Genomic DNA, 24,015 nt, shown 5'->3' on the forward strand with positions numbered 1-24,015 from the left:
TTCTTGTCCTTCTTTTCACGTTTCTTCTTAGGTTCGGCCTTAACCTTTTCTGTTTCTAGGAAGGTTGCTGTCTTTTGAGCTACAGAAAGTTTCTTGGTTTCCTCTTTTGGTTCGGATTTCATGACCTCCTCTGGAACTGGTTCAGGAGCTTTTTGAAGTACGCTGGCCCATGACATTATTGGAGAAGTGGTAGTAGTATCGGAAGTCTCGGATGTAGTGACGATTGTCTCGACGACGGTAATAACTTGTTCCTCTGTGGTCAATGTTTCAGGGTATACATCTTCTACTGGTACTACTGCTTCTACGATCTCCTCTATTTGGGGTTGGGCAACAACTTCGATCTTTTCGGGGCTAACCTTACGTTTCTTGTCCTTCTTCTCACGTTTCTTTTGAGGTTCGGCCTTTACCTTTTCAGTTTCTGAAGATTTCTTCGGCTCCTCCTTTGGTTCGGGTTTCTTAACTTCCTCTGGAACCGGTTCAGGAGCTTGCTGAAGTATAGATGACCATGACATTTTGGGAGTGGTGGTAGTAGTGGTCTCCACAGTGTCGGATGTAACTGTGGTAACTGTATCTGCAACGGTAATTACTTGCTGCTCAGTAACCATTGACTCAGCAGTTGTTTCCTCTGCCAACACTACAGCTTCAGGAGTCTTCTGCTCTTGTGGTTCATCGATAACTTCGGTCTTTTCAGGACTAGACTTACGAGCATGATGTTTCTTGTCCTTCTTTTCGCGTTTCTTTTGAGGTTCGGCCTTTACCTTTTCACTTTCGAGCAATATTGCAGTCTTTTCAGTCATAGAAGGTTTCTTTACTTCCTCCTTGGGTTCGGGTTTCTTGATTACCTCTGGTTCTGGTTCAGGAGCCCGTTGCAATATGGTAGACCATGACATTACTGGAGAACTGGTGGTTGTGGTGGTTTCCGGTGTCTCAGAAGTTGTTGTAATTGTGTCAGTTACGGTAATGACTTGTTGTTCAGTTATCTCTTCTGTTGGCACAACAGGTTCTGGAACCTTTTCTTGCTGAGGTTCTTCCACAATGTCGGTCTTTTCTGGACTAGCCTTACGATTGGCGTGTTTCTTTTCCTTCTTCTCACGCTTCTTTTGTGGTTCGGCCTTTACCTTTTCAGTTTCGAGGAAGGTGGCAGTTCTTTGTGCAACAGACGGCTTCTTCGTTTCTTCCATTGGTTCGGGTTTCTTAATTTCTTCTGGAACTGGTTCTGGAGCTTGTTGAAGTATGGAAGACCATGATATTGTAGGTGGTTTGACGGTAGTAGATGTTGTCTCCAATGTCTCAGAAGTGGTGGTAATTGTCTCAGAAACGATAATGACGTCTTGTTCATTAATCACATCTTCTCGAGTTGTATCCACAATCACTTCTTGCTCAGTTGCAACTGCGGGTGTATCCACCACAGGAATTTCTTCCTGTTTGGGCTCAACAAATGCATCAGTCTTTTCGGGACTAGATTTACGAGAAGCATGTTTCTTGTCCTTCTTTTCGCGCTTCTTGGTTGGTTCTACCTTCACCTTTTCTGTTTGTTTAGGTTCGGGTTTCTTCACATCTTCTTTTCTAACTTCCTCTGGAACTGGTTCAGGGGCTTGTTGAAGAATAGAAGACCATGACATTACCGGTGAAGAAGTGGTAACAGAAGTTGTTTCCAATGTTTCCGAAACAATGGTAGTTGTATCAATAACGTCAGTGACCTCTTGCTCTGTAACCACTGGTTCGGGAGATTCCACTGGTTGGGGCTCCACAATAACTTCAATCTTTTCAGGGCTGGACTTGCGTGGAGTTTGCTTTTTGTCTTTCTTGTCACGTTTCTTCTTAGGTTCAGTCTTGGCCTTTTCAGTTTCAAGGAAAGCAGCCGTTTGTTGAGCCAATGATGGTTTCGGCTGGGGCTCTTCCTTTGCTTCAGTGGTTTGTTCTGGCAATGGTTCAGGGGTTAGTTGAACAATTGTTGACCATGACAGTTTGGTTGTTTGAGTAGGCAATTCAGTTGTAGTTGCTGTGGTGGTGGTAATCTCTTCCGTAACAGTCAGAGGTTCCTTCTCAACAATTGGTTCATCAATGTGGACGGTCTGTGGTTGTACCTCAGGTTCAGGTTGAATATCTACAACCGGAACTGTTGCCTTTGGTTTCTTTTCCTTCTTCTCACGCTTAACCTTGGGTTCTTCTTTTGGTTTTTCTGCTTTAGGTTGCTCGGAGGTAATTTCTTGTTTTTTAGGTTCTTCAGGAACTGTTTCTGGAGCCTGTTGAACTATCGATGACCATGACATTTTGTTCGTAACAGTTGTAGTTGTTGTTTCCACTGTGGTGTTGACCAGTTCTTCGGGCTTTTCGACATGAGTGGAGTCTGTTACTTCCTCAACGTGTTCAACCACAGGTTGTGGTTTCACATCCTCCACTGGGGTCTTTTCCTTCTTTTCCTTCTTACGTTTTTCAGATTTCTTTGGTTTTTGTTCCTTTACAGGAACATCAATTTCTTCCTTTATAGTGGTCTCCTCAGTCTTGGGAGCCTCAACGGGTTTCACATCTACAGGAAGTTTATGAGTATGTTTCTTTTCCAAATCAATGAATTCAGTGGTTTGTTTCAACATATCGGCATATGTGGTGGAAGGTTTAGTCAGACTCATGTCGGGAGTCTCCAGAGCTTCTTCAGCCTGTTCGATTGTTTCTACCTTGCTTTCATCCTTCCATGTAACATCCAATTGTGGCAAATCAAATGCAGTGGCGATTGGAGTTGACTCTGTTGCTGGTTTCTCCTCGAGTGTTTCCACAACTTCAGTTGTGACTTCCTCTTTAAGTTCCTGGGAAACAATTTCAGTCCAAGATTTTTCAGTTGTAGACGAAACCGATTCAATTATTTCAGTTTCATTTGTTGTGGTCTTTTCTTCTATAACTTCTACATTTTCCACTTCGACAAATGGCTGCAATGGGGCCGTAAATGGTTTTTCAATTTCAGCAACAACTGCAGGAACTTCATCAAGTTTCTGAGGTTCCTCTATTGCTTTAACTGTTGTTACCCCTTGTAATGGAGATGGTTTGTCTGTTTTTTCTTCATCGTCAGACAATGTCATTGGTTCATCCATAACATCCATCCAAGCATTTGTAGTGTCATCAACTGGCAAACCAGCATAAGCGGGCTTCTTAGGTTCTTCTACAATCTTAATGGGTTCTTCAGGTTCCTTGGTTTCTTCCGAAATTTGCTGAGGTTCCTCGACGACTTGTTGTTTGGGAGATTCGACATCCTTGGACACCTCTGTAGACTTGACTTCGGTGACAACAGTTTCGATTGTAGTTTCTTTCACTTCTTCTGTCACCTTCTCTACCACAGTTTCACTAGGTTGAGTTTGTTCAATATCGTCTTCATCATCAGAGAGAACCATTGGCTCATCCATAACATCCATCCAAACATTTGTAGTGTCATCAACTGGTAATCCAGCATAAGCGGGCTTCTTAGGTTCCTCCGCAACTTTAGGTGGCTCTTCAACAACCTGTTTAGGTTCTTCATTTACTTTCACTGGTTCTTCGACAGGTTGAGGAACTTCTTTAGGCTCTTCGGTAACTTGCTTAGATTCTTCCACAGTTGGTTTGGTTTCTTCTGGAACTTGCTCAGCAGCCTTAGAAGAAGCCTCAGTCACTTCTGAAACTTCCTCAGTTAACTTCTCGGTAACCACGGTTACTGTTTCACTCACTTCCTCTGTAACAGTTTGTTGAATTTGTTCCAATGGAGTGGTGAATGGTTTTTCAGCTTCTTCCTCATCATCGGAGAGTGTCATTGGTTCTTCCAGAACTTCCATCCAAGCATTAGTTGTGTCATCAACTGGTAAACCAGCGTAAGCGGGCTTCTTGGGTTCTTCTGCCACTTTAGTTGGCTCTGCAACAACCTGCTTAGGTTCTTCAGTAGCTTTCACTGGTTCTTCGACAGATTGAGGAATTTCTTTAGGCTCTTCGGTAACTTGCTTAGATTCTTCCACAGTTGGTTTGGTTTCTTCCGGAACTTGCTCAGTAACCTTAGAAGTAGCCTCAGTCACTTCTGAAACTTCCTGAGTTAACTTCTCGGTAACCACGGTTACTGTTTCACTAACTTCCTCTGTAACAGTTTGTTTAATTTGTTCCAATGGAGTGGTGAATGGTTTTTCAGCTTCTTCTTCATCATCGGAGAGTGTCATTGGTTCTTCCAGAACTTCCATCCAAGCATTGGTTGTGTCATCAACTGGTAAACCAGCGTAAGCGGGCTTCTTAGGTTCTTCTGCCACTTTAGTTGGCTCTGCAACAACCTGCTTAGGTTCTTCAGTAGCTTTCACTGGTTCTTCGACAGATTGAGGAACTTCTTTAGGCACTTCGGTAACTTGCTTAGGTTCTTTAATAGCTGGTTTAATTTCTTCGGGAACTTGTTCGGTAATGTTAGAAGCAATCTCCACCACCTCTGAAACTTCTTCAGTTAACTTCTCGGTAACCACGGTTACTGTTTCACTCACTTTCTCTGTAACAGTTTGTTTAATTTGTTCTAATGGAGTGGTGAATGGTTTTTCAGACTCTTCTTCATCATCGGAGAGTGTCATTGGTTCTTCCAGAACTTCCATCCAGGCATTGGTTGTGTCATCAACTGGTAAACCAGCGTAAGCAGGTTTCTTAGCTTCTTCCACCACTTTAGGTGGCTCTTCAACAACCTGCTTGGGTTCTTCAATAGCTTTCACTGGTTCTTCGACAGTTTGAGGAACTTCTTTAGCTTCTTCGACAACTGGCTTAGATTCTTCCACAGTTGGTTTGGTTTCTTCTGGAACTTGCTCAGTAATGTTAGAAGCAATCTCCACCACTTCTGAAACTTCTTCAGTTAACTTCTCGGTAACCACGGTTACTGTTTCACTCACTTTCTCTGTAACAGTTTGTTGAATTTGTTCCAAAGGAGTGGTGAATGGTTTTTCAGACTCTTCTTCATCATCGGAGAGTGTCATTGGTTCTTCGAGAACTTCCATCCAAGTATTTGTTGTGTCATCAACTGGTAAACCAGCGTAAGCAGGTTTCTTAGCTTCTTCCACCACTTTAGGTGGCTCTTCAACAACCTGCTTGGGTTCTTCAATAGCTTTCACTGGTTCTTCGACAGTTTGAGGAACTTCTTTAGGTTCTTCGACAACTGGCTTGGATTCTTCCACAGTTGGTTTGGTTTCTTCTAGAACTTGTTCAGTAATGTTAGAAGCAATCTCCACCACTTCTGAAACTTCTTCAGTTAACTTCTCGGTAACCACGGTTACTGTTTCACTCAATTCCTCTGTAACAGTTTGTTGAATTTGTTCCAATGGAGTGGTGAATGGTTTTTCAGCTTCTTCTTCATCATCGGAGAGTGTCATTGGTTCTTCCAGAACTTCCATCCAAGTATTTGTTGTGTCATCAACTGGTAAACCAGCGTAAGCAGGTTTCTTAGCTTCTTCCACCACTTTAGGTGGCTCTTCAACAACCTGCTTGGGTTCTTCAATAGCTTTCACTGGTTCTTCGACAGTTTGAGGAACTTGTTTAGGTTCTTCGACAACTGGCTTAGATTCTTCCACAGTTGGTTTGGTTTCTTCTGGAACTTGCTCAGTAACCTTAGAAGTAACCTCAGACACTTCCGAAACTTCTTCAGCTAACTTCTCGGTAACCACGGTTACTGTTTCACTCACTTCCTCTGTAACAGTTTGTTGAATTTGTTCCAATGGGGTGGTGAATGGTTTTTCAGCTTCTTCTTCATCATCGGAGAGTGTCATTGGTTCTTCCAGAACTTCCATCCAAGCATTGGTTGTGTCATCAACTGGTAAACCAGCGTAAGCTGGTTTCTTAGGCTCTTCAACAACTGTCACTGGAGCTTCAGTAACCTCTTTAGGTTCTTCAGTAGCTTTCACAGGTTCTTCGACAATTTGAGGAACTTCTGTAGGCTCTTCGATAACTTGCTTAGAATCTTCAACAGCTGGTTTAGTTTCTTCGGGAACTTGTTCAGTAACCTTAGAAGTAATCTCAGTCACTTCTGAAACTTCTTCAGTTAACTTCTCGGTGACCACGGTTACTGTTTCGCTCACTTCCTCGGTAACAGTTTGTTTAATTTGTTCCAATGCAGTTGTGAATGGTTTCTCAACTTCCTCTTCATCGTCGGAAAGTGTCATTGGTTCTTCCAGAACTTCCATCCAAGCATTAGTTGTGTCATCAACTGGTAAACCAGCGTAAGCCGGTTTCTTAGGCTCTTCAACAACTGTAACTGGCACTTCCACAACCTGCTTGGGTTCTTCATCAGCTTTCACTGGTTCTTCAACAGTTTGAGGAACTTCTTTAGGCTCTTCAGTTACTTGTTTAGAATCTTCAACAGCTGGTTTAATTTCTTCGGTAACTTGTTCAGTAATGTTAGAAGCAATCTCCACCACTTCTGAAACTTCTTCAGTTAACTTTTCGGTGACCACTGTTACTGTTTCGCTCACTTCCTCGGTAATAGTTTGATCAATTTGTACCAATGGAGTGGTGAATGGTTTTTCAGTTTCTTCTTCATCATCGGAGAGAGTCATAGGTTCTTCCAAAACTTCCATCCAAGCATTGGTTGTGTCATCAACTGGTAAACCAGCGTAAGCTGGTTTCTTAGGCTCTTCAACAACTGTGACTGGAGCTTCAATAACCTCTTTAGGTTCTTCAGTAGCTGTCACAGGTTCTTTGACAATTTGAGGAACTTCTTTAGGCTCTTCGGTAACTGTCTTAGGTTCTTCCACAGTTGGTTTAGCTTCTTCGGGAACTTGCTCAGTAACCTGAGATGTAATCTCTGTCACTTCCGAAACTTTTTCTGTTAACATCTCGGTAACCACGATTTCTTCGCTAACAGTTTCTACCACAGTTTCACTCACAGGTTCAGCTTGTTCTAATGGTGCTGTGAATGGTTTTTCAGTTTCTTCATCGTCGTCAGAGAATACCATTGGTTCATCTATGACATTCATCCAGGCATTTGTTGTATCGTCCACTGGCAAACCAGCATAAGCAGGTTTCTTGGGTTCTTCGGGTACTTTAACACATTCTTCAGGCTCTGGTTTGGGCTCTTCGGTAATTTGTTGTGTCTCCTCAACAACGCTCTTGGATTCTTGTACAATGTCCTTAGTTTCCACTTCAACTTGAGATTTTTCTTCAATTACTGTCTCAGTAATTTCGTTAACAGTTTCTTTCACTTCTTCGATCTCTTGGACAAGTTCTTTGGGTTCTTCAACAACGTATTTAGTTTCTTCCAAAGGTTGTTTAGGTTCTTCAACGAATTTATCCTCGGTTTCAGTAGTTTCCACCACTTGTGTAGTTTCTTCAAACACTTCTTCAATAACGCTGGTAGTCACTTCTTGAATGTTTTCAGGGATGGGTTCTTCAGTTGTTTCACTAACTTCGGCCTCGGGAGTCTTGTCTTCTGGTTCATCAATTGGTTGCAATGGTGCTGTGAATGGTGTCTCTTCCATTTTCTTTGGTGAAGAAGTTTCTTCAACAGGTAGTTGACTTGTGGACACTACATTCTCAATCAGTTGTTCTTCGACATCTTCATCTTCAAACATGGCTGTCCACGAAGTGGTGTCAATCTTCTTCTTCTTTCCTGAAGTTGCAAGTTTTTCGGCCTCAAGGAAACTACTTGTGCTTTCACTCACAACGTTGGCCCATGATGGAGCGGAGGCTTCATATGTATCAATCTGGGGAACGGATTTCTCCAACTCTTCAACACGAAGTGGTACCTGCTCTTTCTTAGGCAGATCCTTCTTAGTCTTCTTTCTGGGTGTTTCGACAGGTTCAGGCTTAACCAGTTTTATTTCTTTGACAGGCTTGGCCTTTGGAATATCTTCCATACGATCGATTTGACTGGCAATCTTGGCCCAGGTGATGGTGTTGGAATCTTGAGCTGGTTGTGGTTGTACTTCAACCTCCATGACTTGAACTTCCTCTACAACCTTTGTAGTTGTTTCAGGTTTATGAGGAATTTCAGCGTAATCGTCATCACTGAAACGAGACGGCTTTTCTTGCTTGCGTTTTGGTTCTGGTTTAATTTTCTGGGGTTTCTCAGGTTTCTTGGCCACTTGCGACTTAGGAACCTCAGGTTGACGGACTGGTGACTTCTTGCGTTGGCTGATATCATCAATCCATTCGCCAGGTTTCTTAACCAAAGAAGCCCAGGAGAAGCCATTATTTTGTGGTTCTGGTTGTGGTTCGTGCCTAACTTCTTCAACAACAAGCTTAGGTTCTTCCAATGGCTCCTCTACAGGCTTAACTATAGGTTCCTCTTGTTTCTTTGGTTTCTTTTCTTTGCGTTTCCTTGGCGACTTATCGCTATCGTCTGAATCGGTTTGTTTCGACTTGGACTTGTCACGTTTCTCTTTGGGTTTCTTGTCCTTAACCTTAGAGGGTTCTTCTTTCTTTTCAACTACAGGCTCCTCGGGCTTCTTGACCTTGGTGGCAATTGTATCAATCCATTCGCCTGGACGTTTTACCAAAGCTGCCCATGTTGAAGTGTTCTCCTGAACTTCCTTTTGTTCTGTTATTGTTTGTACTTCTTCTACCTTTTCAATGGATTCAGATTCTTCGGATGACGATGGTTGTTGTGGCTTGACTTCCTTTACTGGTTTCACATCCTCGACAACATCATCTTCTTCCGAAGTAGTTTGAGCAGGAGTGGCAGTAGGTTTACGCTTTTCTTCCTTTTTAGATTTAGCCTTCTTGGGCTTCTCCTTCTTTGGTTTGGGTGACTCTTTTGGTTTTTCGACTGCAACTGGTTCTGCTGCAGGTTTTTGTTTCTTCTTCAAGGTGTCATCAATCCATTCACCTGGTTTTTGTACCAAAGCAGCCCATGAGAATTCCGACTTGGTTGTAGTGGTGGTAGTTGTTTCTACATCCTCCACTATTTGAGGCACTTCCTGTTGTGGCTTATCGGTTTCCGATTCAGATGATGTTTGTGGCTCTGACTTGACATGGGGTTCTTCCACTGGTTCCCTTTGTGGTGATTTCTTTGACTTCTTATCCTTTCTTTCCTTCTTTGGTTTTTCCTTCTTTTGCTTGTCGGGTTTCTCCTTTGTTTGAGTTTTGGTTACAACTTCAGTTTGTTCAACGGGTTGTTTGGTTGGCAGTTGAGGGATAGATTCGACGTCTCCTGACTGTTGTGATTCCAAGAGAATGTCAGCATAGGTTTTGCCGTTAGCAGCAGCTTGTTGCCAGACATTTGGTGTTTGTTCTGGAAGATCCTCTGTAACCAATGGCTCAAAGGTTTCTACGGTCTTTTGTTGCTGCTGTGTTTGAATCGATTGGAATACATCCGAGAATTTCTCTACCTTTTCAGGTTTAGGCACCTTGTCTTGACGTTTTGGTGATTTCGGATGTTTCTTGGATGTTTTCACCGGAGCTTGTGTCTTCTCTTGGGGTTTGCGTGATTGCCTGCTTCTTGGTACAAATTCGTTGTAAATTCTTTCATTGGCCAAGAATGTGTGGGTCTGGTTAGAGTAGGCATGTCGCAAATATGAGGGTGTGAATTCTGGAGCATCTGCGGAAAGCTTCGATGTCATAGCAATGGAGGCAAGGTTTGGTGTAGTATCCTCCAGAACGCTGGACCAAGTATCAATAATGGCTTTCTCGTCTTGTTGCACGATAGGCTCATCAGGGGTGTCGGTCCATTGTTGTTGGGGTAGATCAGTTGCAAGTTCCACAAATACAGGATGCATTTGCTCAGATTGTGGTCTAGGAACAAATTCCTTAATTTCGCTGATGTCGTGGGGGATGACCATATTTCCAATAGTTGCGGGTTCAGGCGAAGCCGCAACAATGGGAGAAGTTTCATCGGATGTCAATGATTCGGTGACGGTCTCACTGATTTCATCGGTGGTTGTTGTAACTGAAATTTCTTTAGATTCTTCAACTTCAGTGGTTGGAAGTTGTTCCAATGGAGCATCGAATGGTTTTTCAGTCGTGACCTCTTCACAAGGTTTGACATATTCAGTTGTGGGTACCTCCTCGTTTGTGACCTCCTCCGGTACTGATGATGAAGTTTCTTCGGAAATTTGTTCAGTGACAGTAACTGTGGTAGTAGTTGTTTCGGTGGTTGAAACAATTTCTTCTGTCTTTTGTTCGACTTCTTCAACCTTGGGAAGTTCTTGAACCAATTTTTCTTCTACGGGCACTGTTTCTTTGGGTTGTTCCTGTACTGGAGTAGCCTCGGGTTCCTCATCGTCTTCAGAAAGCACCATGGGCTCATCAATGACATCCATCCATGTGTTGGTGGATTCATCGATTGGCAAGCCGGCATAAGCAGGTTTCTTTGGCTCTTCAACTGCCTTCTGGGTTTCAGTTGTTTCAACGGTGACCGTAGTGATTGTTTCAGTTGTGGAAGTTATATCTTCGGTCTTTTGTTCAACAAGAGGTTCCAATGGGCTTTCAAATGGTTTTTCCGATTCAACTTCGATGTCCTTGGGGACTTCTTGCGTCGATGGTTCTTCAGTTGGCATAACCTCTGATTTCGTGGGTTCCTCTGGTTTCTTTTCAGGTTCAGTTGCTTCTACATTGACTGTGGTAGTTGTTTCTACATTTGTTGTGGAAACTACATCTTCGATCTTTTGTTCGACAAATGGTACCACTGGTGTTTCGGATACTACTTCATTATTCTTGGGAGCCTCTTGTGTCAATGGTTCAGATGGAACAGTTTCTTTAGGTTGTTCCTGTACCGGAACAGCCTCTGTTTCCTCATCGTCAGAAAGAACCATGGGCTCATCAATGACATCCATCCATGTGTTGGTGGATTCATCGATTGGCAAGCCGGCATAAGCAGGTTTCTTTGGTTCTTCCGCTATCTTCTCGATTTGTGTTGTTTCAACGGTGACTGTAGTAGTAGTTGTTGTTGTTGTTGTGGAAGTAATATCTTCGGTTTTTTCTTCAACAAGGGGTTCTATTGGTGACTCAAATGGTTTTTCAGACAAAACTTCTTCAGTTGGTAGAGTTTCCTTGGGTTGTTCTTGTACCGGAACAGTCTCAGGTTCCTCATCATCAGAAAGCACCATGGGTTCGTCAATTACATCCATCCAAGTGTTGGTGGATTCATCAATTGGCAGACCAGCATATGCAGGCTTCTTAGGTTCTTCTGGTTTCTTTTCGGTTTCAGTTGCTTCAACCGTGACAGTGGTCGTTGTTTCTGTTGTTGTTGTGGAAACAATTTCTTCGGTCATTTGTTCAACAATTGGTTCCATTGTTGATTCCAATGGTGTTTCCTTATCCTTGGGAGCATCTTGTGTCAAAGGTTCACTTGGTAGAGTTTGAGTTACCTCTGGTTCCTCATCATCTGACAGTACCATGGGTTCGTCAATGACATCCATCCAGGTGTTGGTGGATTCATCAATTGGCAAACCAGCATAAGCAGGTTTCTTGGGTTCTTCTGGTTTCTTTTCTGTTTCAGTTGTTTCAACCGTGGCAGTGGTTGTTGTTTCTGTTGTTGTTGTGGAAACAATTTCTTCGGTCTGTTGTTCAACAAGTGGTTCCAATGGTGTTTCAATTGGTTTTTCAGATAACAATTCATTATCCTTGGGAACTTCTTGCGGCGTGAGTTCTCCGGTTTGTTCAGTTTCTTTGGGTTGTTCTTGTTCCTCGTCATCTGAAAGCACCATGGGCTCATCAATGACATCCATCCAAGTGTTGGTGGTTTCATCAATTGGCAAACCAGCATAGGCAGGTTTCTTGGGTTCTTCAGCTGTCTTCTCAACTGTTTCTGTTGTTTCAACCGTTACAGCGGTAGATGTTTCTGTTGTTGTTGTGGAAACAATTTCTTCAGTCTTTTGTTCAACAACTGGTTCCAATGGTGTTTCGGTTACTGCTTCCTTATCCTTGGGAGCTTCTTCTTTCAATGGTTCAGTTGCTGCAGTTTCCTTAGGTTGTTCTTGTGTTTCTTCATCATCTGAAAGAACCATAGGTTCGTCAATGACATCCATCCATGTGTTTGTGGATTCATCGATTGGCAAGCCGGCATAAGCAGGTTTCTTTGGTTCTTCCGCTAGCTTCTCGATTTGTGTTGTTTCAACGGTTACTGTAGTAGTAGTTGTTGTTGTTGTTGTGGAAGTAATATCTTCTGTCTTTTCTTCAACAAGGGGTTCTATTGGTGCCTCAAATGGTTTTTCAGATACAACATCTTCAGTTGGTGCAGTTTCCTTGGGTTGTTCCTGTACAGGAACAGCCTCTGGTTCCTCATCATCAGAAAGCACCATGGGTTCGTCAATGACATCCATCCATGTGTTGGTGGATTCATCGATTGGCAAACCAGCATAGGCAGGTTTCTTGGGTTCTTCAGGTTTCTTTTCAGGTTCATCAACTGTGACAGTTGTTGTTGTTTCTGATGTAGTTGTGGAAACAATTTCTTCTGAAACTTTTTCTACAGGAGTTGATTCAACTGTGGTTGTGATGATGGTTTCTGTTGTCACTGAAGATTCTTCTTCTTGTTTAGGTTCAACAAACGGCTCCAAGGGAGTTTCAACAGGAGTAGTTGCAGGTGTTTTTGGTTCTTCCTTCAGTGGTTTATCCGCTTGGGCAATATCTTCCAAAACATCCTCGGTCTTGATTTCTTGGACAATGGTGGAGGATGTTGTTTCGGTAACTGTTTCCTGTTGAACAAGTTCAATTGGTTCATCAACTGTTGCAGAGACAGGTTCCTCGACTGGTTTAGTTTCAGGAATCTCCTCAACAGGTTGCACTTCTTCGGTCTCCTTTTGGATTAAAGATAGTACCAGTTTCGATTCAGCTTCATTGAAAGCGCCCAAATTATATTTGGGAACTTCGAAGTTAACATAGTTATCAGGTTGTACCTCTGGTTCTGTGACCTGTTCAGGGAATGGTTGCAAAGGTGCTGAGAATGGTTTCTCAACAGCAACAGGTTCATCGATGGGTTTCTTTTCAGGTTCTTTTTCAGTAACAACATCTTCAGGTACTTCATTCTTCGTAACTTCGGTTTGTTCAACTTGTGGTACAATCTCTTCCGGTTGTTCCTTGATTATCGTGCTCAATACGAATTGTTTTTCTGCCACATTGAAGGCATTCACATTATATTTGGGTACTTCAAAGTTATAGAAATTCTCCAATCTGGTTTCAGTCTTAGGTTCGGAAACTGTGGCTTCTGTCTTCGCTACTGGTTTCTCTTCAGCTACAGGTTCGCTTGTCTTTTCAATGATTGTTGTTTCTTCTGTCACATGTTTCTTTTCTTCGATTGTTGTGGAAACACTGGTTGTTACCTCTTGAGTTTCGGTAACAACTTCGTCAACTGGTTCCTCCACCTTCTCAACTTCTGTAGGCTTCACAGTGGTTAATACCAATTGTTTTTCAGCAATATTGAAAGCTCCCAAATAATATTTGGGAACTTCAAAGTTGTAGTAATTCTCGGTTTCGGAAACTTCGGGTTCAGTTGTAATTTCTTCTTCAACAGTTTCAGATTCTGGCTCGCTGCTTGGTTGCAATGGTGCAGAGAATGGTTTCTCCTCCTCCTTCTCAACCACTGTTGGTTCGATAACCTTCTCAGTGGTGACTTCTACAATTTGTTGTTCTGTAGTTGTTGTTACATCGTCGGTTACAGTAACCTTCTCTTCGATGGTAGTTATTTGTTGTTCCTTCACAGTTTCAGTCTTAATGACTTCATGCTGCTCCGTTTCTACAGGTTTCAATGTGGTCAATATCATTTCTGATTCTGCCCTATTGAAAGCTTCCAAATTATATTTGGGAATTTCAAAGTTGCCATATTTATCCGTTTCGGAAACTTGAGGTTCAGTTGTCTTTTCTTCCTCAACAGTTTCGGGTGCAGGCTCACTGCTTGGTTCCAATGGTGCAGAGAATGGTTTCTGCTCCTCCTCAACAGGTGTTGGTTCGGTAACCTTTTCTGTGGTTACTTCTGAAGTAGTTGTTATTTCCTCCTCAACAATTTGTTGTTCGGAAATAGTTGTTATTTCGCTTTCTTCAACTACTGTACTTTCTTCGGTGGTTATTTCCGAAGAAGTTGTTGTTACATGCTCCTCCACAATTATTTGTTCAGTAATCTTCTCTTCGCTGGTCGTAGATTCTGGTTGTTCCTTCACAGGTTCAGTTTCAGTAGCTGCTTCGACGATTTCTTGCTGCTCCATTTCTGCGGGTTTCACCGCAGCCAATAACATTTGTGATTCTGCTCTATTAAAAGCTGCCAAATTGTATTTGGGAATTTCAAAGTTGTAATAGTTGTCAAGTTGGGGTTTAGTTGCCTCGGGGACAACTTCAACCTTCGACTTTTCAACAACACTTTCAATTGGCGATTGTTCGGGGAATGGTTGCAAAGGTGCCTCAAATGGTTTTGGTGCATCCTTTTCAACCTTGGTTACCTGTTCTTCTATGATTACTGTTGTTGTTGTTGGTGTTTCGGTTTCTGTCGTCGTTTGCTCCTCCACATCCGTGTCCAGTTGCTGCTGCTGTTGTTGTTGTTCACTTGTTCTTAATATATAATAGCTGCTTTCAGCCAAGAGCATTTGTGGCAAATAATATTTGGGAATTTCAAAGAATAAAGCGGACGGACTTACGACGCTATGTAGGTTAGTTGCAAGCTCAGTAGCTTTCAGTGTGGTGCTTACCAGACTAGTAGTATTTTTAGCAATTGTATCATCTGCTTTAGGAACATCAACAACAACAAGATTAGTATTAGAAACGAGTGTAGTTTGCTCTTCTTCTTTGGGACTAATTGCGGTGACGGAGGTGGTAGTGGTGGTGGTCGAGGTTTCTTCGACCACCGCTACATTTTCTAGTTGTTCAGCCAATTTAGTGGGCTCAGGTGTTTCCCTAACGCTTTCAGCCTTAATGAATTCTTCAGGCAAAGCAGGACGTTTCTTCTTATCTTTCTTAGCTAATTGTCTTTGGATTTCTTTGAATAGATTTTCTTCTTCAGGGGTCATTTCGCCTAATTCGGGAATAGTATCCTTTTCATTGACCTGACTGTCCCTAACTTCTTCTACTACTGGTTCGGGTTGTGATTTATCAACCACATCCGTTTCTTCTACAACTTCCTGTTCTACTACATCCTGGACAACCTGGGTCAAAACCTCTTTCTTGCCTACAACAACCTCAGCGGGTATTTCAACATCTTCATCAATTTCATGAATGAATTCCTTATTGTCCACCACAGGAGGTTGTGGCACCTGTTCAATTACCTTTTCGCTTTCTTCGATAACATTGAGACCTGCCTCTAAGTTTTCGGTTACAGTTTCGGTGACACGAAGGCTCACTTCGGGGAAATCTAAATGCATCTTAACTATGGGTGTCTTGTGTTTCTCCTCATGGGTAATGAGAGAGATTTTCTGTACGCTACCGGGTGGATACTTGCCATCGATACCATCACCTACATAGACTACATTCTTACCATCTTCAGATTCAAAGCTACATCTTTGAGCCATTGTAAGAGCGGTATGTTTCGAGCTAATTTTGGTGGTGGTTGTGGTGGTGGTAGTGATAGTGGAACTGTCTTGACTGTCTGTGTTAAGTGATTGTTGTGATTGATTTGTTTGGGTGGTTGTGGTGGTAGTGGTTGAGGTGGAGGTCGGTTTTGATGTCATGGGCAAAGCTACAGTCTCTATACCTACAACGCGTATGCCGGTGGTGGCGGAATTGTCCAAAGTCTTGGAGGCAACGTCTTCCAAACCACTGAGAACTATTTCTTGTGGTTGGGTGGTGGTGGTCTCTAACAACCTAGCCTGGCTACTATAACTGCTACTGCGTGAAATAGACGAGGAAGAGGATATTGTCTTGTCAGTCTCGGAGGTGGTAGCGCTGATACTACTGTCGGGCATTTCAATGGTCGATTTGACCACAACATTGTCTTCGGGAGTTTCGTCAGTCTCTTCCATGACAACACGACCGTCCTGTGAAATCTTCTTAACAATGCGCATCGTGCGTATGGTGGTTGTTTTGATGATGGCACCATCCAATTGATTGGTGGTAACGCTCACCGTTTCACTTGGTTCCTCAATAATGATGGGAGCCGTTTCAGATTCTTGTGAAGAAATTGACATATCTTCGGAAGTTTCAGTGTCTTGTGATTTACGTTTGACAATCTTGGTTGTACGAATGGTTGTAGTTTTGACCACGCCACCAGCTTCCTCTGGTTCCAAGGATTGGACAGGCTCAAGGGCCGTTTCAGTTGGCCGTGTTGGTTCACTTTCGCTTACTTCCAGCGAGGATTCATCATGGCCCGTGACATTATCAGATGCTAACGTTTCAGTTTCTGAGTTTTGGGTAATCTTCTTGACGATCTTTGTGGTGCGCACAATAGTTTTCTTAATGACTTCGCCACTCATGTCTGATGATTCTTCACTGGGAATCTCTTCAATAGGTTTGGTTTCGACCAATTCCTTGTGAATTGTTTCCGCACTTTGTTCAATAGGTTTAGTGTCTACCAAATTCTCAAGAACTTCTGGTTCTGCTGGTTCTTTTTCTGTAGGAACTTCAGTCTCAGATGTCTCAGTAACTTGCACTGGACTAGCTGCCGATGTTGTGATAACTTCTTCTGTTTCACGATTCTCTTCGTTCTTTATTTTCTTGATCTTTTTGGTGGTACGTATTATTGTGGTCTTTACCACACCTCCTTCATATTCGGGTTCATCTGTTGTGGTTGGGGATGTTGCACTTGTTTCGGTCAGGGGCTCTGTTGTTTGTTGTGGTTGCTGCTGTTGTTCAACATCTGCCTGTTCAGACATAGGTTGCAATGGTGCTTCGAAAGGCTTTTCGATTTCTTCTGCCTTATCGGTGATGCGTTTTGTAATACGCTTTGTGGTGGTTTTGGTAGTCTTAGTCACGGTTTGATCTTCGGTTACAGGCTTTTCTACCTCCGCTTCCGGGGAAGAATCAGTTGTTGATTTTGTTACAACTGAGATTTCTGTCTTTGTTGGCAATTCGGTGACCTCCTGTGTTACCTTGGGCTCTTCATCGTAAACTTCTTCGGTTATTTCTTCACCGTTTTCATTGATTCTCTTTATAATGCGTTTGGTAATGGTGGTCAGTGTCTTGGTAATGGTACCACCTTGAATAATTTGTGAGGTGGTAGTTGTAATAGGTTCTACTGCTACAGTCTGTTCCTCTGGTTCATCACAAACAACTGTCGTTTGGGTGGTTGTTGGCAATTCAGAAACTTCTTGGGTAACTACGGGCTCTTCGTCGAACACTTCTTCAATGACTTCTTCACCATGTTCATTGATACGCTTAACAATGCGTTTTGTAATGGTGGTCATTGTTCGCGTTATGGTACCACCTTGGACAATTTGGGCCGTGGCTCCACTTGATGAGACCTGAGTTTCAGAAATGTTCACCTCTGGTTTGGCATCTTCTTTGGGCTCTGTGCTCGACACTACATAGGTTTCAGTCTTTGTGGGCAATTCCACAACTTCTTGTCGTACTACTGGTTCTTCATCGAAAACTTCCTCAACAATTTCCTGACCATTTTCATCGATGCGCTTGACAATACGCTTGGTAATGGTGGTCAGGGTTCTGGTCACTGAACCACCACGAATAATTTGAGAAGTAGTTGTAGATGTCAAATCTGCTGAATCGGCAATATGCTCAAATGGCACTGGTGAAACTGAGGTTTGTACAGTTACGGGTAATTCGGTAACATCTTGAATAACTTGTGGTTCTTCGTCGGAAACTTCTTCGATAATCTCTTCACCATCTTCTGTGATACGTTTGACAACACGTTTTGTGATTGTTGTCAAAGTTCTGGTAATGGTGCCACCTTGTACCACCTGTGTGACAGTAGTGGTGGTGGGAACTCCGATGGGCTCGACAGAAATATGTTCTGTAGTTTCTACTTCCTTGACACTTGGTTCGGTGGTGGTTGTGGTGATGGTTTCTTCAGATTCAGTGAAAACTTGTGATTCCACTGGAGTTTGAGTTTGTTCCGAGGCAGGTTGTGTTTGTTCAGGAGCCTGAGAAGCTTCGTCCATTGCAGCCTCTAGTGTTCTCTTGAGAGTATTAACTATAACTTCTGTCGAGACAATTTCAGGCTCAGAAATAATTTCTACAACCTGTATATTTTGTACGGAATCGTCAATAGGTTGCAAGGGTACGGAGTAAGGTGTTTCAGATTGAGGAAGTTCCTCTTTTTCAATGGATTCCAAAGTTGGTTCGTTTGGTTTTGGTTCAGAGCTATCTTGAGGTTCAGTCGTAGTGATGTCTGTGGTAATTGTTGATGTAGTTTCGGTAACATGTTCTACCTTGTGAACCTGCTGAACCACAACACTAGTTTCGATCACAGTTTCCTTAGCGGTTTCTTCTTCATGAAGATCTTCAGGTTGTGGTACTTGTTGTTCTGGAACAGTTTCTTGAAGTGGTTGTTCTTGTTCCAATGTTTCAGGGACTTGTGTTACTATCATTTCTTGAGACTCGGTAAGGGTAGTAATGATTGTTGATGTAGATTCCGATACACTTTCTTGGAACTGGGTTGGTTGATCAACCACATTAATTTCAGTAACCGATTCCTTTATTACTTCAGGAACTTGTGTTTCCGTTACTTGCGGAACAGTTTCTTGAAGTGGTTTTTCTTCTTGTAATGGCTCCGAAACTGGTGTTACAAAGGTTTCTGGAGACTCAACAGTAGTGGTAATTACGGTTGATGTTGTTTCCGAAACACTTTCTTGGATATGGGTTTGTTGATCAACCACATTTGTTTCTGTCACTGATTCACTAACTACTTCGACCATTTGTGGTTCAGTTACTTCATGGGAAATCGGTTCAACTGGTTCATCTTTCTTTACTGCAACAGATTCTTCTGTCACATTTTCCTTCGCAGGTTCCTCGGGTAGTTTCTCCATTACCGGTTCTAACTTATCTTCAACCAATTCCATGGGCTGCAGAGGAACAGAATAAACATCTTGTGGCTGCTCAAGGGACTCAATAACTGTTGTTGTAACGGTAGTAGTGGTTTCGAATTCTGAGGTGCTTTCCTGATTGTCAACAACATGCTGTGTGGTAGTTTCTTCGATCTTAACATCTTGAACAGATGGAAGCTCTTGGACCTTTTCAACACTTTCCTTGGGTTTCTTTTTGTCCTTCTTCGATTTCTTTGTCTTCACTTTATCTGTCTCTGATGGTTTTTCAGATGTTTCTGTAACCTTTACATCTTCAACAGTCGATGCAATTGTCTGAACAATATTTTCCACTTCCTCTTTGGGCGAAGCTTCACTTTCCAATTTGTCCAAAGGAGCGTCTACAACTTTAACATCTTCAACAACTTCCTCTTGCAAAGGTTCGGCAATAACCTCATTAGTTTCAGTAACACTTTCTACCAAAGGTTCTGATTTAGTCGAAGTTTCAATTTCCAATTTCTCCAAAGGAGCAGTGTAAGGAGTTTCAGTTGCTTGCTTATCCTCTACGAGCTTTACATTTTCAACTACTTCTTCAACTGGTTCAGCAACATTTTCTACAACAGGTTCAGATTTAGGAATCTCAGCGTCTGTTGCAATTGGAACTTTTACAACTTTAGTTTTTTCGATTGTTTGTTTGACAACTTCCTCTTGCATAGGTTCGGTAACGGTAACACCTTCAATGACTTCCTTAGTTTCAGTGACACTTTCTACAACAGGTTCCGATTTAGGAGTCTCAGCTTCTGTTACAATTGGTGTTTCTACAACTTTAACTTCGTCAACTACAGGTTCAATAACAGAAGCATTCTCAGTGATCTCAATGGTTTGCTTAGACTCAACCGTAGTTGTTGTTGATGTAACTGTGGTCGAATCACTTGTAAGAGTAGAACTAACAGGTTCAAGAGTCTTTGCTTCTTCCGAAGGTTTCTTGTCTTTCTTAGACTTCTTGTTCTTTGGCTTTTCAGCTGTTTTGGGTTCCTCAATAACGGGAACATCCTTGATCTCTTCTTGAACTGGCACCTCAGCTACAACTGAGACGGGACCCTCTTCAACCTTAGGTTTGATTTGCTCTTCAATTGTAGAGGAGCTAACAGTGGTTGTAACAGTGGTAACGGTTTCACTTACTGGAACCTCCTCTTTAACTGGTTCGGAAATTTTAGGTTCTACAGCGGGTTTCTTATCCTTCTTGGATTTCTTGCCACCCTTTGACTTTTCAATGGGCTTGACTGGTTCTTCCGATTTGATTTCAGTTACAACTTCTTCAACTGGCATTTCTTTGGTCTCAGTTGTAACTTCTTGAACTGTTTCTTTCACTTCTTCGAAAGGTTGAAGAGGAGCCTCAAAAGGTCTTTCCCCGACAATTTCCTCTTTCTTAACAATTGTCGTTTCCTCCGTACTTGGCAATTGAACAACTTCCTGTTGGATTTCCGGTTCATCTTCTTCGATTTCTTGAATCAATTCTTCACCACTCTCAGTTATTGTCTTTATGATCCGCTTTGTCTTCTTAATAACGGTCTTTGTGAGGGTGCCATCAGTTTTTGTGATGGTCTTGGAAACGGCAAAATCATTTACGAAATCTTCACCGTTTGCTGAAGGTAATTCAATCTTTTCCACTACAATATTTTCTTGTGGTGCCTCATCTACAACTTCCTCTTCGACAATTTGCTCCTTGCCGTCGACAATTATTTTAACAATTCTCTTGGTGATACATTTCGTTACGGTTTTCGTGGTCAGAATGCCACCCGATTCAAGTGTTGTGGTTTTGGAGGTTACATTTTCTGTAATCTGAGGTTCACTTTCGAATGTTGTAACTTGTGGTGTGCCGATTTCAATGGTTTCCACGGTGGTTGTCTTTTCGGTGTTCTCGGAAGCTTTAGGTTGTGGTTCGGAAGACTTCTTTCCCTTCTTGGGTTTTTTGGAAGGTTGCTCTTTAGGTGGTTGAGGCTTTTCTTCTTCTACCTTGGGCTTGGGTTGTGCTACAGGAGCCTCACCTTTAGGTTCTTTCGATGGTTCGGATTTCACTGGTTCTTTAACTTCCACCTCTTTGGGTTCTTGTTGTTGTTGCACTGGTTTCTTTTTGGGTTTCTTGTCTTTTTTGTTGTTGTTTGCGTTGTGTTTTTGTTCGGATTCAATAAATTGCAGATTGGCGTTTGAAGTTTCAGGCACTTCAACAATTGGGGATTTCTTTGTTTCGACTTCTTGTGGTTTCTTTGTGTCCTGCTTTTTGTCTTTCTGTGCGGGAAGTTCTTTCTGAGTTTTCACTTCAGTTTCGACCTTTGGAACTTCCTTCTGTTTTGTTTTCACATCTTTCGTTGGCTTTTGTTCTCTAACAATGTCGGCCAATAGGGGTTTCTTCTCAACTAGGGGGGATTTTTCTTCTTTGGATTTCTTCTTGTTGGGGTGGGGAGCGGCGGATACATCCTTTTTGTCTTTTTTGGGTTCTGAGTTAGTTTTCGTCGTTGTCGTCGTACTCGTCGAGTGTTGTTTCTCAAAATTAATAAAGTCTTGCAAAGAGACAGGTTTTTCTTCTCGAGATCTTTTGGTTTTTCTCACAGGTTGTTGTTGGTGCTTGGGTGCTTCAAATGTTTCCACACCTGCTGGAGCTGCAGCATTACGCTGCTTGTGGCTAGCTTCAACAATTGTGGTCTCTCCATAAACATTTGTAGCCCCGCTGATCTGTGATTCTTCCATCATCTTTTGTCTCTTGGTGCGACTTTCATCGCGTGGCGATTTAAATCTCTGATCTTTGGATTTATTTGGTTGTGGTTTCGTTATTGTCGTCGTCTTTGTCGTTGTTGTCGTTGTGGTTTCTGTTTTGGTTGTCTGATTATTTACAGGGGTTTGGGCGCTTACACCGCTGGAAGGTGTAGCAATTACTTTGACATGGGCGGGTTGATGACTGGATGGCTGGAAATTTTTACCATGTCTTAGGCCGAATAAAACTTCGGCATATGTGGTACCGGCCATTTGTGGCTTTGTTGCCTCCACAACTTGAGCTTGTTGCTGTTGTGGCAATGTTGTCTCATGGACATATGTTATGTACTCTTCACGGCGAGTAGCGGCCGTTGGTGGTTGCACTGCAGCTGGTTCTTGGCTGATCTCTTTTACTGCTGGCTGGGGGGCAGTATCAGCTGCTGCTGTTGGTGGTGTTGTTTGCTGTTCTACGGGTATACTTTCTATTTCGTTTATATCGAACTGACCGAAGGTCAGATCGGGTATGGGTTCTTCAACCTGGATCTCTTGAGGTTCATAGAGTGTTGGTACCGGTTGTTCCGGTTGCTGGTTGGTTTGAATGGTGGTCGTGTGTATTGTGGTGGAGGAGGTAACAGTTGTGTGCTGCTGCTGCTGCTGCTCCTGTATCATAGAGGCTAGCGTAGTGGCAACATTGGACAGTGTATCCATGGTGTTATACTGAACACTTGGTTCATGTTGTTGAGGCTGGCTTTGGGGTTCAGATACCTGTTGCTGTTGAGCAACTGGCGTTTCATATATGTATTGCTGATAGTTCTGTGTACCGGGTTGTTGGTAATAGATTTGTTCACTGGTATTGTAAATGTTTTGATAGGTCTGATCAGCTGGTTGTTGTGTTGGTGGTTGGTAGTAACCGGTTGTCACCAGCTGATATTGTGTCGCCTGTGTGGGGTATTGATAGCCCGTGTAGGTTGTTTGTATGGTTGCGGGTTGTGTGTATTGCACTTGCATCATTTGTTCATAGAAGGCATCTGTGGTCGATGGTTGTTGCACTGGCGCCGTTTGGGCCACATAGCCCCATTGTTCGCTATCTTGCAGATTCTCATACATAGACTGATACAATTGGGGATCCGGTTGTAAATATGTTGCCTGTATCTCCTCAGCCGTCATGGGAATGTTGGAGTTGGTGTAAGTACTTACGTAGGTGCTAGTTGTTGTGGCTGGCTGCTGTTCTGGTTGCACAGAGACAGGCTCTTGAGGTGCGGCGGCATAGCTAGGGGTGGTTTCATGCGTAGTTTCTGTATAATATGTATTGTCGACCGGAGAAACAACCTCGCTAACCTGTTGAATTGGGGGTTGCGGTTCTTGAGGTGGCGCCTGCACCACTTCCGGAACCGCTTGAATAGGAACCATAGCTGTTTCCGAGGTTGTTGTGGTCGTGGTAAATGTAATTTGATTCTGCTCATTAGCTTGTGAAACCGTTCTACTTTGCTCGTTGTTTTCTCTGTGTAATTTTCTTTGCTGCTGAGCAGCTGCTTTTAGTGTTGCCTGTCTTTGTCGTTCCAATTCGATGCCCCTCAATACCTCTGCATATGATGTTGAGCCAGGTGCCCACATAGGACTCTTTGAACGTGTTCTATCTTCAACAGAGGGCAAAGATAATTGAGTAATGGTCGTGGTGTTAGTCGTATGGAAGGTTTGATGTTCCTCGGGGGCGGTTTCGTAGGGTTGCCTTTGTTGTGTTTCCGCAGCACCACTTGTTGCTGTTGGCGTCTGTTGTTGTTGTCTTCTTCTGGGAGAACGTCCTCTACGTTGTTCTCTGGGTGGACGTAGTTGTGGCTTACCGACCTGCGGTTGAGTACTGCTACGTTCCTTTTGTAAAAATTCCTCAGACTTGACAGTAGTAGTGGTGGTGGTTGCGGTGCTAGGAACATATTCAGTTATCACTTGCTCAATCTGGAGGGGTTCTTGTATCGAAACTATTTGGGGTTGTGGCACATTATCGGTCGTATCGGTGGTGGTGGGGGTATGTTTACCTCTATTATCACGAGCCTTTTTGCGTTCTGGCCTTGACGAGGACGAGCTGGTGGTGGTGCGAGTGGTCTTTGTCGTGGTGGTCGTTATTTTACGGGTAATGCCATGTTCATCAACATATTCTTCGGTTCTGGTATTTACCTTGGTTTCGGGCATTTCTCTTATGATTTGTACGGGGCTAGTATGACTTTTATCTGATTCGGGCGAAGATTGGCCGGTAAGTACCTCGGCATATGTCAGACCTATCTTTGAGGGTTTCAACATCATGGAAACGGACGATGATGTTGCGACCACCGAATGTGGGTCCAGTTTGTATGACAAAGCGGCAACCCCATCATATCTTTGTTGCATATCTTCAATGGATGCACGTAGAGCCTGGTCGTCGGTTGCAATAAAAAATAATATGGGAGAAATTTGCCAAAATCGTTAGGTT

General features: G+C 42.9%; 1 protein-coding gene across 23 annotated transcripts in view; it reads right to left on the reverse strand.

The window, feature by feature from the left end:
• Nucleotides 1–24,015, reverse strand: part of Msp300 (Muscle-specific protein 300 kDa) — a 278,320-nt gene that overhangs the window by 44,064 nt on the left and 210,241 nt on the right. For 13 of the 23 annotated variants that reach the window (XR_012409763.1, XR_012409762.1, XM_073964842.1 and 10 more), the window contains one exon: nt 1–23,957. This exon is cut by the window's left edge and continues 11,911 nt beyond it. The exons of the other annotated variants lie outside the window; for them this stretch is intronic. Coding sequence is in view for 11 of the 13 variants with exons in the window: in XM_073964842.1 (XP_073820943.1) it covers nt 1–23,957 (23,957 nt within the window). In the remaining 2 variants the exon portion in view is untranslated. The remainder of the gene's footprint in view (nt 23,958–24,015) is intronic. 23 annotated transcript variants of the gene reach the window in all.

The sequence above is a fragment of the Musca autumnalis genome, unplaced genomic scaffold, assembly GCF_047663935.1.
Source record: "Musca autumnalis isolate F117 unplaced genomic scaffold, ASM4766393v1 scaffold_2, whole genome shotgun sequence".
Taxonomy (NCBI): domain Eukaryota; kingdom Metazoa; phylum Arthropoda; class Insecta; order Diptera; family Muscidae; genus Musca; species Musca autumnalis.